The following is a 17,399-nucleotide window of genomic DNA, read 5'->3' as shown; positions in this document are numbered from 1 at the left end:
CGTCCTGTCCACCGTTGTGTGCAGTGCCTTGACAATAGTGCACTTGTGCTACGACTGACAGAATATCCACCATGTTTGGATGGAGGATGAAGGTGGCCAGCAAGCCATGAGCAAGACCAATGTATTTATTTATTGGAGTCAGTAGACAAAGTGACTCACATTAATTTAGAAAGACATCTTTGGATTCTGGTAATTCTAAAGTTGAGAACGGTGGAACAATTTGAATGGCTGCCTAGCTGGTCAAGTATTGGGCCATGGACGGTATATATCCATGCACAGCCATTTAGATCTGTATACTATTAATCTGGCCACTCCACTTCAGTCGGTATCCCAGACCTTCACTTTTGTGTGCTACAGAGTAAATCAAGCTGGAAAACACATGCTGACTGAGAGATGCACTGGAGACAGTAATGCCCCGTCTCCCGCCTCTTTCCCAGTCACAAATATGGTCAACTATGTTTTCTCTGTTGGAGCAATACATTAAGCAAAGTGCTGATCTTGTCGCCTTGGAATGTCCTCCACAACCGATGAAGTAGAGGTTACTGTTTCTACAGTATTAAGTCTGACAATAGCAAGAATTTGGCAGCAAGCAGTTTGTTGCAATGCACTGACTTCCAATTGTACCTCACGTCACAGTGTCAACTTTGCACAGCTCGATGAACAGCTGACTCCTCTATAGAAGTAGTCCATATGAAGGTTGTAATCTTTCTGAAGGAATAAATTCACAAACTGCCATACAATCTTCTTACTAATTCCTGGCATGGACAGAACCCTGCAGGATTCATTGTGCATTATATAATCTCAGACTGTATATATAGTCAGTGGAGCTCTCACACGACATGTACATCCTGATGTCGTAACAAGCTCTTTTGCTCGGCATGCACTGCCTGAACCACACGGTGCCTGTGTGCACTCCTGAGTGAACCCACTGCCAGTCTCTCAGCGGCACAGATCATGCTTCAGAAGGGACATCACGATGCTGTGGGGATGTTCTTTGGAATCCCTGGAAGATGAGTCATCATTGGCTAGAACTCAGCAACCGAAAAATCACTCCAGATTCTGATCCCCGATCCTCTTCTTCAGGTGCGGTCTCAGTATCAGACCCTGCCTCAGAGCTCGCCTCCATTATTTGACGAAGCGCCTGAGCAGCAGTCATCCAATGAGATGCCATCACTCTTAACCATCTAGAACTTTATTCCTCCAATACTGTGTGCTGGGTAGAATGCAGATATATAGGATTCAAATTGGTGACCCTCTGATTACACCCACAGCCATCTGAAGTGAGTGCATTAACCAACCAGGCATTCCCAGAACAATGCAGAGGCTAAAGATAAGTTTAGCTTGTGAGGTCATTTGATGTAAGGGGTATGTATGATATTTTATTTGATTTTATCCCTTATGTGAAAAGCTAACAAAATAGCTACAGAAGGTTTTCTTTTTAGCCACTTGGGGCTAAATCCAAATTTGCCCATTGGTGGGAGCAACGCACGTGCAGGGAGCCAATCACCCCCACCTCCAAACAAAGTGGTGTCGGGTCGAGAATTGAAGTCCAGGCCGCAATAGGGCAGAGGCGCACTATTAGAAAGGGGAGACTCTTGACTCTCTCCTTTCCATTGGTGCCACTCATGCCTCATTTACTGCCAAGTACCAGCAGAAATGCCCTCCAGGCATGTGCAATCAAAAAACTAAGGGGCATATCAACAAGGGCTTTAAAAGCCAAAAAAGCAGAGATAAAACTAGCACCCTATCAACAACAGGGTGCTAACATGCAAATTTGCATGTTAGCACCCTTTTACTCTACGCTTTCCCCTTGCATCTCTAATGAGATGCAAAGGGGGCGTTCTAGAGTAAAATAATAGGAGAAATGTTAGAGACAAAAAAAGCAGCGCTAACCGCGGTTAACGCTGCTTTTTTACGTCTGGTATTTTTCTGACTTAGCCATGATATCCTATGGAAGGAGGATATCATGGCTAAGTTTGTCTGTCCCTATCAACAAGCTAACGTGAGATTATCGCTGGGTTTCCAGCGATAATCTCACGTTAGCCACTTAGCGTGAGGATTTTTATTGCTATTGAGATAAGCGTTGCTAATAGCACGCTATCTCAGCGATAAAAATCAACGCTAGCCGGCGATAATTATCCTAGCGCTAAGTGCGCTTAGCGATAATTATCGCCGGTTGTTGTTGATATGCCCCCATATGGCCACCATAGTTTCCATACCCATGGGTGGGGAGGAAGGGCCACTCGGCCACGGAGTGGATTTCTGATTGGCTACTCAGGGAAGGGAAAGTACCCAAAAATATTTTTAGCCCCTTGGAGCAGGGGGTTGATCTATGCCTTAGGGGCCGACGTTTGTGCCCTCAAAAACAATCCTCCATGGTGCATAGTGGGGTCTCCTGCTTGGGGATTGCGGTGTACTCCTGCTCCTCGAGCTGGAAACCTTTTGGGAGTGGCCCTGCTGGAACCGGGAGGCTTTTCCTATTACAATGATACGTCGCCTGTCTTTCCGGGCCACCATGGGGTAGAGGGGGCGTAGTTAAATGCCCCTGACCACGCAGAGCAGCACTCACCCGCTGCTTCCAACTCTCCATCCTGTAGGCCAATGACATCAACATGCTGTTTGGCATACTGACATCATTCATCTGCGTTGAAGAGGATGGGAACTGATGCAGAAGCGATTCTGCGTTGACCCCGTCATTTTATTAATTGTAGTTCCCCATGCCCCCGCCATTCGTCAAGCGATTCACATCAGCTACGCCAGGGACTCTTGACAGGAACAGTCTGATGCTTGCACTGAAATGATCAAATGTCACCAATAAGGCTCTGTTTATGAATTTGTCAAGCACAGGATTCTATTTTAGGCTAAGCCTCTTCTCAAAGTACTCTTCTGATGCCGCGTAACTTCTTTTGGAGACACTCCCGCCATTTTCCAACCCGCTTAAGGACTGACTATAACGCCTGCATAAAGGGGACAATTAACAGTCCAACCTTCATTCAATCCTAGCAATCTTTGAGTGTGTTCTGGGCATAACCTTAATAATCCACATGATAAAACCTATGTGGGGTTCAGTGGACATTTCTTTTCCGGCCATCGTATGTCTTATTTTCTAAGTGCAGATGCAGCTCCCCCAGTTTGGCGCTTTGCCCGCCTCTAGGTGCTTGAGTGCGGGGCGACAAGCGAGCTTAGGTATCCGGGATCTACATTCTGAACGTTGGGCTTGAATCACAAAGGGGCTTCTGAGAAGGTTGGAGTTTCCTCCTAAGCTTAAAGAAAATGCACAACTCTTTTGGACTTCTCAAAGGATTCCAGGAGTAGCCCTGAACATCTGCAACCGCTGCAGATGTGCAGGGGTTATCAAACGTGAAAGCATTTCAAGAGGGAGTATTAGTATTGGGGGAGTGTTGGGGGATAATGCGTTGATAGTTGGAAGTGGTCTGCACTGTACTATGCACTGGAGTATGTTACTAGGAGAAGACCAATGATATGCTGGTCATTGCAGATGGCTATTGTACTTGAATTATGCAATAAAAATTGTTTTTGCAAAAAAAAAAAAACGTGAAAGCATTTCAACGTATGCAAATATCCTGCTCGAACACCTGAGCACTGGTTAACTTCCTTTGGCAATATTTTTGGTGTTAACTTCCCATTTCCACCCTAAAATCAAAATGCTCCTGTGCTTGACAAGAATACATTTATCCTAACCTCAAAGTGAGAAACTCCTGGCAAAGTGCTTGCAATGCTCAACTTTAGAATGTATGGATGCGTGTCGCCTTTCCCACATGCCTGCTTCCTGAAAAGCACAGAAACCCCCACACAGATCTGCTCACACTTTAATTTCTGACGGACTGGTTGACTTTTATGTTTGTTCACCTGTGTCTGAGGGCAGAACCCCCTATTCCTGCCTCTGTGACCCTGCCCTCATAAGTGGAACTGTCTGTGCCATCTCTTCCTGGATGGACTTACTTTGTGTCCTTGTGGTAAATAAACATGGTAAATAAACACGCCACTGAAGAGTCCTGAAGCTGTAAAAAGCAGAGTAACAACAACGCCATCCATTGGACAGAGGAGGCTGGACAAGAGACAGATCTTAAAAGCCTTCCTAAAATTCGGGTCAACAATCAGGTCATGATATCAAACTCAGGACAGCAGACACCTCCGCTGCAGGTGCATTACCCAAACCAGCTATGTTACCTGCTAGAGGTGTGGACCCTTCAAACCGCCCCTTGGTGAAGTTCTGTGAATTCCTTGCAAGCACAGATCACACCACAAAAAGAGCTAGCTTACCCTGTAACCTGCTTGATAGCGCTAAAAAACATCACAGAATTGGATGGTCGCTGTGCAAAATATTGCTTACCTTGACAGATATCAATGAAACACCTTCCAAAGCGGGTGTCATGGTACAACATATTGTGCAACTCGACACATATAAATGGAATTTAGCAGCTATTTATGAAACAACTTGCAAAACTCTTTGGGCGTGGTACAAATAACAATAATTGACACAATTGTTGCATATTTTGTTAATTATTGATCTCTGCCAAATTTATAATATTACACAAATGTTAAAATATTTGCTTTTACTTTTACCAATTTAAAATATAAAACTAAAAGACGCCATTCAAAATGCCATTTTAATCCAGTTCTACACAATGATGTCACATTAGTCTAGCTATAAAGCTGTTGCACAATTTTATCTGTGTTGAACACAGTTAGTTGCTGACACTTTATTATTTTTTGCCTCTTGGTTTGCTCCATGGTACCCCTACGTTGCGAAATACAACTGAAAAATGTATCAAGTAAATCATATTTTATTTATTATTCTGAAATTCTACAATATGTGGTTATTGGTGTTCTCTTTTCGGAGGTTTGCAGCTAAAGACTGATTCTTCCAAGATGCAGTTTATGTACTCACTGTATGGCGCAGATATGCACCTGGGTGGTCTGTAGATTCAGAACATTACGCATGATTCGATCGGCGGCTCCTCCACTAGGGCGGAGGAGCAGCGCCCCACTGCTTTCTCACAGTGCGAGAAAGCCAAAACATAAAGTGGTAATTACTTTTGGTTATTACCATTTTATGTTTCTTTCCGCATTGCGGGCAGGCGGGTGGGCGGAGCTTCCCGGGCAGGGCAGGAGTGGTTTGCCCACTCCTGAGTGCGCATGACTGGTTTGGTCGGCCCTCTTGGGCCATCCAAACCAGTCATGCTCACTCTGCACTTCTCCATGCATGCTGCATTGCAGCCTACATGGAAAACGTGCCATCCCCTACAGCCCCTGGCTGGGCGGCGTCCTGACCTATCACAATGCTCCACTGGAGCATTGTTATTGGTTTAGGGGAGGGGAGGGAGGCTGCCTGCTTCCTGTTCCTGTCTGAGGCAGGAGAGCAGGAGCAGTAAGATGCGGGACCTGGGCTGGCAGAAAGTTAGGTTTTAATTCTTTTTTATTATTGACCCTCCCCGCGCGACCTCCCCTCCCCACGGTAACCCCGGCACCCGCCCCACCAGCCAGCCAATGCCAGCCGCGACTGGAGAAGCATAGTGAACAAATAAACTTCTGTGACAGAGAAGCTGCAAATGTTGAAGTAAAGTGAAAATATCTTTGCCAAGTGAAGCCCTAGAAGGGGGACAACCTTCACATTAGCTGTGAATCCAATAATATATTTGTTGAGCGTTCAGACCAGAAAATATTCCTGCTCTCCACAAAAGAAAGTGCCGTTTCTTTTCTTCCATAGCCATGCTGTTGTTTTTATTTTATACACTCTTGATTCTTTTCCATTAATGTTTCATTTTCATCACAGATTTTGCTTGTTATTAATGTGAACTAAAATTGAACTCATTTTTGGGAACACAAAGACATGACACATAAAATGTTACTATAACTCCCTCATTTTTATACCTTAGTACAGACAGCAATAAATCTTCATGAAAGGTTGAACACATTCATTGAGGCAGACACAAACCTTCTTTGCCTCCTTCAGCTTGAACATTTGAAATTGTTGAGACAATAACCAGACCATGAGCGCGATGTGCTCACTTTACACCAACAAAACATGTTTGCAGTGCATCATTTTTTTTCCAATTCATCAAAAAGGCTCCCCATATCGCATCAAATTAAAGTCGCCTTCTTTCGCAGCTGCTAAGCCAGTGAAATGGACGCTGCGGCTCGGGGAAATAATGAGTTTTTTAGCCCCGTGTAATTCTCGTGTTTTCCACTTTGACTTGTGTAGTCCGCTGTAGCAGTGCAACCTCTTCACAGTGCTTGGCTGTAGAAATATTAACACCAGTTTTCGACCTATTTACTTCTCAGGTACACAAATCACCCTGCGTCGAATCTCCAAGGCCACCTAGAGCAACCAGATACCCACGACACATGCGGCCTTTAGACGGGAAACAGCCATTACAACGCAGCTGTTTCCACGCATAGCGTTTACCACGCATGTGTTACAACGCATGCACCGTTACCACGCATAGCCTTTACACCAGCCGCAGTCCATGCAGGTAATAGCGGTGGGGTCGTATAAGAGGGGATTTCGCGGGATGATGCCAAGGGCAAATTAATTATTTATTTGATTTTTCCTCTGCATCGTGCCTCGAAATCCCCCCTTACAGGCCCCACCACTGTTACCTGCATGGACCGCGGCTGCTTTAGACCCCTTTAGACTAGTAGTGTGCTTAACCAATGCATGCAGATTCACCCGACACAGTTGCACAGTACAAGTTATTGTCACCCCTTAGACAACACATTTATAAACTAACGCTGAACATGGAATCGCCGCTGGACAGATTCTCCAGCCCATCCAATGTAGCCAGGAATGTTTGACGTCACTGCCACCGTTTCTTTGTTTCAGCCAATGATGAGTATTGACACTATTGCACCAGTTGTTACAGACCTTTAGAAACAGCCGAGTGTGTTGATTGGCCCTCAAACAGATACAATATTACAGACTCTATTACAGACTCTCAGACTCAAAGAGGGAGGTTTCTTGGCATTGTAATAGACCATTTATTACAGATCATCAGACAGTCAGGAAGGGGTATTGGCTCTTCCCCCCACTAGTTACAGATCTTTAGACACAGTCAATAGTGTTGATTGGCAAGTAATAGGACTTTCAGATACAGCCTGATGTGTTTAAGGCGATGTAGGACACCATTTGTTACAGAACATATTGGCAGTTTCAGCAGTTAGGTCTCCAGCATTGATCAACAATCAATGCTTAATTTGAGCCAGTGGTTTCCAGTACCCAGCACCAGCACTGGCAGTAATGACACTCCTCTACATGCTGGCGCTGCCTGTCTAATTTTCAGGGGAGGAAAATTACACTGTTCACTAATTCAATAGACATTAAAACTGAAGCCTACCTGCCGCCCCCCACCATTCTTATAGCTTTGGGTGGCCTGGAGTAGTCTGAATGGTAGGAGTCATTAATGGGTAGCAGTTGTGTTGGTGCTATCATTGGCAGCGCTGGATGGGGAAGTGAGTGGGGCAAGCTGTAGTGGCCTCCCAAGACGGGCACTTACCTTTTTACAAATTAAGTGCTGATCCACCTACCGAGAGGTCCTAGCCTCCCAGGACCAGGGCAGTGAAGTGGAACATCCTGGGTGGAGTGTAGAATTTGATGTCGTTTTTCAAGTATGCTGTTATCAACAACATCGAGAATCTTAATTACAATCCGGGCTCTTACTGGGGCAGTATTGAAAACGTCATGTGTTATAGCTGGAAGCTGGGTCTGGCACCCCTTTGCACTAATGTGTCCACTGCGGGGGCCCGTGTTCAACCTCATGGTCACAGGTTCAAATCCTGGCGGGTCCACTCAGCCTTTCATTCATCTGAGGTCGATAAAATGAGTACCATTGAGTTGGGTAATAGTAAACATCTGTTATTCAGCGTCAAGTTGCCCAGGGGTCAATGTGCTCTTTACAAATACACATGTTATGTTATAGGAATCCGTTCCATCGGTTTGGTATGCCGCCTAATCCGAGGCTTCGTTGTATACAATGAATTTGTAGAGGAGATTAGTATATAAAGGAGTGCATTACACATACAACTGACCATGTACATCTCTGGATGGGAGGACACATTGGCATTAACTCTGTTCAAACTTTTGTGATGTCATTAGTTAATCATAGTTGGGCATTTTAGGACTTTTTATTATATTAACTGTCAGTAATTTCATTTGTGCAAACTACATACAAACTCATTAAGCAGCTCATACAACTGAAACTTAGTTTGTGGTCACCAGTCTAACCCTGGACGTAGTTCGCGAAGTAGCGCTACGCGTAGCTACGCAAAGTGCACTTCGCGAGCTACGCAAAGTGCACTTCGCGAACTGCGTAGTACCCTGTTCGCACTGTGCAAGATGCCGTTTTCAATGATTGCACAGGCATCCGGCACTGTGCAATCATTGAAAACGGCATCTTGCACAGTGTGAGCTGTAGTTTTCTGCCACTCGAGTAGATTTTTACTTGAGCGGCAGCTTTCTGAACGGGGACTGGTAGTTTCTCATCGTGAGCGGTCGCGAGCATACGCGACCACTTGCAATGAGAAACCTGACCTCCCCGTGTTGAGAATCTCGCCGGGAGGTTTATTTTCCACGCTCGCGATCGGCAACTTGATGTTGCTGATCGCAAACGAGGAAAAAGTCTCGCCGGGATGTAATTTTGCTTGCTCGCGGTCGCCAACTTGATGTTGAGGACTGCGAGCAGGCAAAAAAGGACCGCTGCACTACGCTACGCGTGTTTGCACTGTGCTACGTGCAATTCGCGTAGTGTGAAGTAACGCAAACTTCGCAAATTACGCGAGCGTAGCGTAGTGCTTTGCCCAGGCTTAGTCACCACTAAAACACTCTCAGCAGACCACAAGCCAGCTCGCTGAGGCATCTAAACCCTGATTTCAAAAATAAGGTCTTGCAATGCAGGCAAAAGAATGATGGCTGATAGTCCTTGTTCATGTGCATCCCTCTCCTGACAAGACATAGCTGTGCCTGGCTTGTTTTTCAAGATCTATGAATGTAATTACTAGGCTGTGCACCTCTCCAGGAGAAACAGCTTCAACAAAGAGACCTGGAATATGCTGCCAACAATACAGACATTGGGAGCTGGACATCAGAAATTGAAAGAAAGAGCAGATGTGGACAACATCAGCCAAAGACAAATGGCTGAAAGAGATGAAAGAACATCATATAGATGGCTAGGTGGCTACATTCTGGACCTATGGGCTGATGAGCCGGATAAAGACGCTGGGCAGAGTCACAGACGACGTCAGAAATCCGCACCCTCAGGTTTCTGGCCTCGCGTGGGTGCAATGTCATGACTTTATCGAGCTACAGTTGTCACGCTTGGAAAACTGCACTAGTAGCTGGTTTGCAGGGCTAGCCCTGTTCACATATGTTTATTTGGAGGTATTCCCACCTGCAGAATTGTGCATTCTTCTCGCTTTCTTTGTTTAACTGATTTTGGTGGAATTTCCTGACCATTTGGAAGCTTAAGAGGAGGTAGCGTCTGTCCTGGACAAATGTAAATCTCTGACTTTTCCAGAGTGGGAATGGTTTGGGGAGGAGTTTGTGAATACCCACAAATGTGTATGTGCAAACTTTCAGGGCATCAGTGCTGTGGGAAGCTCCCTCACGTTTGGGAGAGGGCTTGCTCACACAAAAATGTTTATGTGAGTACATTCGATAGTAGAGAACTACATTTTGTGTATTGTAAAAGTATTTTTACAGTCTCAAAAGAGGTGGGTTGTGAGTGCAAACCAAACTTACATGCTTAAATAGCTCTGTGAATTGGCACTATTTACTGTGGCCTTAGTCACCCACTCACACCTGAAATCTCACACACGTAATAATGTTGGGCAAATACCTCTCCATGTCCTTTACCTCTGCTGCGTTTGTACCAGTCTCCCAAATTCTCAAACAGGCCCTGAGGTCCTAATCATTTCCACACCATAGAGTGTGTAACATCTCTCCAATCTTGGCTTTACTCTTTCATCACATTGTGCTACAAACCTAAAATCACAGAGTGCACAAAATGGTCTCACTGGACAACGATTTAAATCTTCAAGGATACATAACTGTGAGGGCAAAAACTGCTCAATACATGTTAACATGTTTGTCTGGTATACAATCCTTTTTACCAGAGGGAGACTTCAAAATACTCGCACAGTTGCTGGTTCTATCAAGACAGGACTATGGAAATGACTTGTTTGCAGGGACATTGAAAATTCAACTGCATCTCCAAAGGTCACCCACCTTTCACATGGTGCAAGACTCGTCACAGGAGTGCCACACTTTGAACACATGACTCCAGCTTGGAACTAGAAGCACTTTTGAAACGGTATGCATAATCTATAAAACCAAGCATTGGGTCTCCTGAGACACCGTATCTAAAACCTCTCCCTCAGGGGATAGACCTACCCTATGTAGTGCAAAATCCATGGGGCATATCAGCAACAACCGGCGCTAATTATCGCTAAGGGCACTTAGCGCTAGGATAATTATCGCCGGCTAGCGTGGATTTTTATCACTGAGATAGCATGCTATTAGCAATGCTTATCTCAAAAGCGATAAAAATCCTAGCGCTAACTGCCAAACGTGAGATTATCGCTGGAAATCCATCTATAATCTCACAAAGTTTGGCGTAAACTTGATGATAGGGCAAGGCAAACTTAGCCATGATATCCACCTTCCATAGGATTTCATGGCTAAGTCAGTCCTGAAGCAGGCGTAAGGAAAGTAGCGATAACAGGGGTTATCGCTAATTTTCTTGCCGCTGTGCTTCATAGCGTGGGGCTTGATGAGAGGAGAAATGTCGCTTAGTGACATTTCTCCTGTCATGTCAGGAACGCCCACTTTGTATCTCATTAGAGATGCAAAGCTGGGCGTTAGGAATCCCGACGCTAAAGCAAGGTTTCACGCATTGACGTGAGCTTGCTAATTAGGCGATAATTTTCTATCGCCGCCTTGTAGATATGCCCCCATGTTCTTGCAACCCTCAAGCTTGAAGAAACATAGAATTCTGTTTGTCTGAGATGTTCCCCATAAAAAGCTTGTTTTTCTCTTTAAAGTGTTTTTTCCAACGAGTTGTTCCTTCCACAATCATCCTTTAAGCAGAAAATTCCTCCCACTTTGATTTATTTTTAACTTTGTGTGTTCACCACGATTGTAAAGTAAAAAAAAAAACTTCACGTATGTGTGCACATTCACAGACTCCTCTTTCACAGACTCTGCTGGGGGAAGTGGGAGGGGTGGACTCACAATAACCAATGGGAGTGCGACTGTGGGGGTAAAGAGGAAGGAGCGGGGGGCATGGGGCATGGAGATGTGTGCTCTGATTTCCCATCTAGATATAGTTTGATACCCACCAGTCAATCTCACCTCGTGCTTAGCCACTGGTAATGCAATGCTTCAAGAGGGGAGAAATATTCTAGGGTACAAAAAGTGAGATGTAAAAGTATTTTTTAAGTCTCAAAGTTCGGTGAAAAAACGTTATAGCCGCGCAAAAGTTGTGAAGTTTTTCATTTTACCACTTATGATTAAAAATTGTGACTTTGCAACATTTTAAGTAGCCCTGTAATTATTTCATAACAGAAAAAATGCTTTTGCATAACATGTTCTTTGTAGAAAAACCTAAGGTTTTTTCCTGCTCAGTGTTATTTTACTCCTAGACAAACTATGCTAAAGGGAAACCTGCAGAGGACACGTCTGCCATTTTGCATAGAATATTGCACAAGGTGGACTTGTGGATATAAAGTTTGCATACATTTTCCAGCTTAGCTCTGTATGATGACAGTCAAAATTGTGTTAACTGTGCTGGGAAAAGTATTTCACAATGCTGAAAAAGCTATGTGTAGGCGAACCAACACTGGTAAACTTCACAAGATAACTGGAGGCTAGTAATTGGGCATCCTACATTTCTGCCAGTAAATGGGATCATAAAATGATGCTGCCATAAAAAATGGCACTTGCCGAGACAGAGCCTTGGTATGTTTATTTAGGCAGCCCAGCAAGTGTAAGAAGTGGAGTGTACAAGTCATGAATGATAAGTTTACTGAACATCAAGGTGGTGCTGGACCGAAAGCCAATCACAGACGCGACTCGTCCTCGCTTAGTGTTATATGGCCATCCTGTTTGCATAGCGATCTTAGACGCAATCTCAGTGGAGCTCGGCTTCTCTTGTGTTTGGAGGAATCTAGCTAGATTGTTAGGGGTGTCCTCAATGAAAACTTTAGAAAATGCCATTCTCTTGCCACACGTGCATCGATATTCAACTACTCCAGGCCTCCAGAGTCTGCACCAAAGATTTGGTGCCCAGGAGGGACCCCTAGCGTCAATATCATACATCTGCTCCATAGCAAGTGAACCTTGTGCATTGAGTGAGCTCTGCTGATGGAGACTGGGTCAAGCCTGTATCTGCGCTGACCATCAAGAGAAGCTGAGATAAAAGGTGATGGACGGCATGTCCCTCCCAGGACTATCTGGATCCATGAGTTAATAGTAATCCGGGCTCTTTGTGCCTCTTTGTGCTAACTCATCAGAAGGAGTTGTCTTCAAGTTGCACTTTTACTGTGTTGCAAAGTCTGATTGCCTCTTGCTTGGGTTATTCCCCATGTATTTGTATCCTGGTGTTAATCAGGTGCCAAAACAGAAAAACAGGCGTGTTTTTATTCTGCCAGGGTGCTTTTGCACAGGTTAACATGGGTCGATTGACCAGTCTGTGCAGGTAGTCAAGAGTTGCATGGCCAGCTGTCATAGGATTGTAGGTTTTATAGGGCACACACTAGGCCCTAACAGGCTCTAACAGTACGCATAGGCATGATTGGTTACATACATGAAACATATGTTTTACCTTTGGTAGAAAAGAATGAAAACTTACGAAAGAAATGCATCAGCAGCCCATCATCCCAGAATTAGTACCAGCAGAAAAGGTTCAACATCCCTCTAAGGCACTAAGCTTGTCAAGGCATGCATTATCAGCTGGTCCCTAGCGCCAACCAAGGTGTTTGGAGAGTTCTAGGCGCTTGGGCATAGAATTCGTTGTAATAAGTGTAAAGTAAATCAAACTGTACATCACTATGAAGTATCCGTTCAAGTAAATAAATAATAAATTGGACTGCTATTGGGGGCAGATGCAGACCCCTCACGTGATGCACCCTACATGAATTTTGCGCCGCATAATGTCGGGGTTCATTGAGGGACAGGTGTGGGAGTTGTGTTAAAGCTAAATGCTAGTGATACCTATGTATGGACTTGGGTTCACCATACCAGATGAGGTATTAATTAAACACATAGGATTTGCTCACTTTCCGATACAGGATTGGGGACAAGGTCACAAGTTGAAGCTCTAGGGGAAGTGAGTTCAAGATTCTAGAAAGATTTCCATGGGGACTTTGTGCGGTATCGTAAATGATACAGGCCCCTTCTTGTCTGCACAGCGGAAGTATTCTCATAAGTCGCATGAAGCTTTGCAATGCGTTTGAAATGCATTCACGTTTCAAAGGTTTTTGAAAGAATACGTATGAAATTGTTTTTTATGGGTTTTTTTTTAAAAAAAGGTGCCCACTGCGACCTCATTGTATGTCCTTAACTTCAAAGACCGCTCTATCCTTTACATTTTGTTATCCCCTGATAGCTCCAAGACCTGCTCAACTTCACCTTTTCGATTTATTTCCACATTTAGTGCTTTTAATCTGCACCTCCCTGTTCACCACAATAAAGTGTTCTTTGTCCCCTCTGCATTTTTTAAGGATAAAATAAATGAGATTTTTTATTTTGCTAACTCGTGCATGACTTTTAGCTTTTTTCTTTATCGAAGCATTCACTGTATACTAGCAACTCATCTGTGTACTTAAAATCAACAGCTCTCCTCATAGAAGCGGATTCTCTAATGTTGAATAATGTGTGACTGAAAGAGTGCATTTCTTGGTGAAACTGTTTACTAACCATGAAGGAAATGTTTAGATGCAAAAAAGAAATTACACATTTACTTGTCATCCATGCGTTAAACAAACGCAGAGTTTAGAAATGGCATAAATCCCCACTGTATATATAGAAGTCTGCATATATATTGATTTGACCCCTTATGCAGAAATCACAAGGTAATGCATCTGGATACTAAAAAGCACTAAACTACACATAAATATGTAAGTACAAATTATACACTGACAAGTTCACACATCTGAATCAACGACTTGTTAAATTGACCCCATTGTGAATGCATACCGTGGGTGACCTGTGGAGAGGTGCATTACTGTTCCAGGGTGTGTGAATCCATCAGGCCCTGCAGGAACAATACCTGTGCAGTTGTGCAAAATAAGCCATTTCAATAAGGATGTAAAGAAATTCTAATCTTCATCTTTCTTGTTCCAGATTGAAGATATAATTACCCGGATGCAGGATGATAAAGCAGGCGGGGTACCAATCCGCACCGTCAAGAGCTTTCTCTCCAAGATCCCCAGTGTGGTTACAGGTGAGGCGCCTTCTACATACTGTCCAGTAGTAGCCTCAGACATGTATTAATGTGATGTACTTCGTAAACCTTAACGTATGATGGATTGTCCTAGGCTGTGGGGGCCATGTGCAGGTCTTGGAATATGTGCCCTGTGTTCAGAATACCCAATGGTGTTTGACCTCCTGCTGTTAACTCGTATATTTCTTGTAAAAAACCCAGAGAGGGAAATGTGATAACAAAACACTTTGTGATACATTGTTCTGCTTTTCAAGAGCAAAAATTGTACCAACAAGAAACATGTGTATTGAACATAAATGATAGAATGTTCAGTTTGTGCATGTTCCACTTTGATAGAATGTTCAGTGTGTGCATGTTCCAGTTTGATAGAATGTTCAGTTTGTGCATGTTCCAGTTTGATAGAATGTTCAGTTTGTGCATGTTCCACTTTGATAGAATGTTCAGTGTGTGCATGTTCCAGTTTGATAGAATGTTCAGTGTGCGCATGCTCCAGTTTGATAGAATGTTCAGTTTGTGCATGTTCCACTTTGATAGAATGTTCAGTGTGTGCATGTTCCAGTTTGATAGAATGTTCAGCGTGTGCATGCTCCAGTTTGATAGAATGTTCAGCGTGTGCATGTTCCAGTTTGATAGAATGTTCAGTTTGTGCATGTTCCACTTTGATAGAATGTTCAGTGTGTGCATGTTCCAGTTTGATAGAATGTTCAGCATGTGCATGCTCCAGTTTGATAGAATGTTCAGCGTGTGCATGTTCCAGTTTGATAGAATGTTCAGTGTGTTCATGCTTCAGTTTGATAGAATGTTCAGTGTGTGCATGTTCCACTTTGATAGAATGTTCAGTGTGTGCATGTTCCAGTTTGATAGAATGTTCAGCGTGTGCATGCTCCAGTTTGATAGAATTTTCAGCGTGTGCATGTTCCAGTTTGATAGAATGTTCAGTTTGTGCATGTTCCAGTTTGATAGAATGTTCAGTGTGTGCATGTTCCAGTTTGATAGAATGTTCAGTTTGTGCATGTTACAGTTTGATAGAATGTTCAGTGTGTGTATGTTAGTTTCTGTGTATTATTAATATTGCTATTAATACTATAATTATTGCCATTATTACTACTACTATTACTATTATTGTTGCAATTATTATCATTCACAATTTTTCTACTACTACTAATAATTTTAATAAAGAGTAAACATATAAAAAGTTATAATAATAATAACAACAACAATAATAATAATAAAATAATAATAATAGTAATATTAATAGTAATGGTAATGACTATCAGAATACTCTGATAATCCTCATGACAGACTGACAGAGGTGTTCTGCGAGGCGCTTTTTAATTTATTTATTGTCCACTGAAGCGTGTCATGGAAAGTGTCTCCTGTAATATTTGATGTTAAAAGGCAGCTGAGGCTGTCAGAAAAGTCTCCTTCGGCTCTTGCTGTGTATTTATGTCTTTTTGTATCTTTCCAAACAGCAGCATATTACTGCATCACTTCCTACTGAGCAAAAAAATGTATGTTTTCAGTTAAAATCCAACAGCAATTATCCCACAAAACAAACTTTGCAGGTGCTTCTTCATGCCAAACATAAATGTCAGAGGCATTAACTGTGATGTTTTAGAAAAGTATTTGCTTCCACTACCATTGTATTTTCTTTACTTACCTATATGTTTAGAACACATAAATGTGTCACGGTATTTCCAGACTTAAGAGCTCTGAACCTGTGAAGAGAGGCAAAGTTCACAAAGACTTTAACCTGATTTAAAGCTGTCTTATGTCGGGGGAAACTATGATACGTCAGGCGTGTTAGCTTCCACCAGGTTTGATGTTTCTTCATATTTGAATTGTGCCATCTTAGCTGTAGGTCCTGCTAAATTAATCACAACTGTTTTCATATTTGGGATTTATGAATTTCTTGAAAAGTCAAGACAGGATAGCAAGAGGCATGAAATTCAAGATCGCCATGCATGTTAATTTCGTAAACTCAGAATATTGGTGAGGATTTCTTTGTATTATGACATCTTTAATTAGTGATATATTAGCTACGTTTTCTTCTTTTCTACTAAATCCAAACACGTCCTCTCAAAATATGTTACACCCAAAAAATGCCTATTACATTATTTTTAATAAACAAAGTAGCGCATTTGGTACGGATTGATTCCTTCGAAAGGGAGAGTTTGCCTGAAATGTGATTATATCCATAGTCTTGAATGAGATCACTCTACAGGGGTTTGAACAAACAGAAAACTCCTAGTTTGAAAATGTGACACAGGATAGGCTGCATTGAAGGCTCCCTGCCTTGACACTTGCAGCCAAGCTGTGTGAGTTTCTGATGAGCTGCTCCAAAAACTCCACCAGAATCCTGTCTTTTGTTTGATACGTGGATGAAAATTCTCGTTCCAGTTTTGGAGTAGGTGAAACCAAGGATCTAAAATGCTTTCTTTTAGAGGAGGATGAGGTAGGACCAGTAGCTCGCGGCACACTGCTGCATTGAGAGTGATGCTGTTCTGCAGGCTGAAGCCTGCTCCCATCACTGCCCCAAGAGTGTTTTGGGCATTACACCCATGGATATGAATATGGCATGCCATCAGCCAGTTTCTAAATACAAGGAACCTTGCCCCTTTGACCATTTCTGTAAAACTCAAAGACCCTCATATTGCATTCTTCACTCATAAGTGTCTCCTCTGTCTCACAGCGTTGGATTCTGTAAAATCTGATTTTATATTACGCAGATGATACTCAAACACATCTATAATGGAATAATGATTCAGGACACCAATAAGAAATCAAACCTTGGTTGGTGAACATCTAAGCCTTTGGGTACCAAATCAATCTTTGTCTGAGAGCATCTAAAGCAGAGTTCTTGCTCACAGTTCCTCCTGCTCCTAGTACTCTGCACAGGTGGGCTACAAGCTTGGGACCACCTTCTCAACCTTCTGTTAA

At 43.1% G+C, this 17,399-nt stretch overlaps 1 protein-coding gene across 2 annotated transcripts in view; it reads left to right on the top strand.

Annotated features, from left to right (window-relative positions):
* Positions 1-17,399, top strand: part of RGS6 (regulator of G protein signaling 6) — a 1,064,816-nt gene that overhangs the window by 517,644 nt on the left and 529,773 nt on the right. For both annotated transcript variants that reach the window (XM_085627281.1, XM_085627283.1), the window contains exon 3: positions 14,360-14,459. In XM_085627281.1, coding sequence (XP_085483407.1) covers positions 14,360-14,459 — 100 coding nt within the window. The remainder of the gene's footprint in view (positions 1-14,359; positions 14,460-17,399) is intronic.

Source organism: Triturus cristatus, chromosome 9 (assembly GCF_964204655.1).
Source record: "Triturus cristatus chromosome 9, aTriCri1.1, whole genome shotgun sequence".
Classification (NCBI taxonomy): domain Eukaryota; kingdom Metazoa; phylum Chordata; class Amphibia; order Caudata; family Salamandridae; genus Triturus; species Triturus cristatus.
Note: the sequence above shows the minus strand (reverse complement) of the source record. Positions and strands in the feature narration are given on the sequence as shown.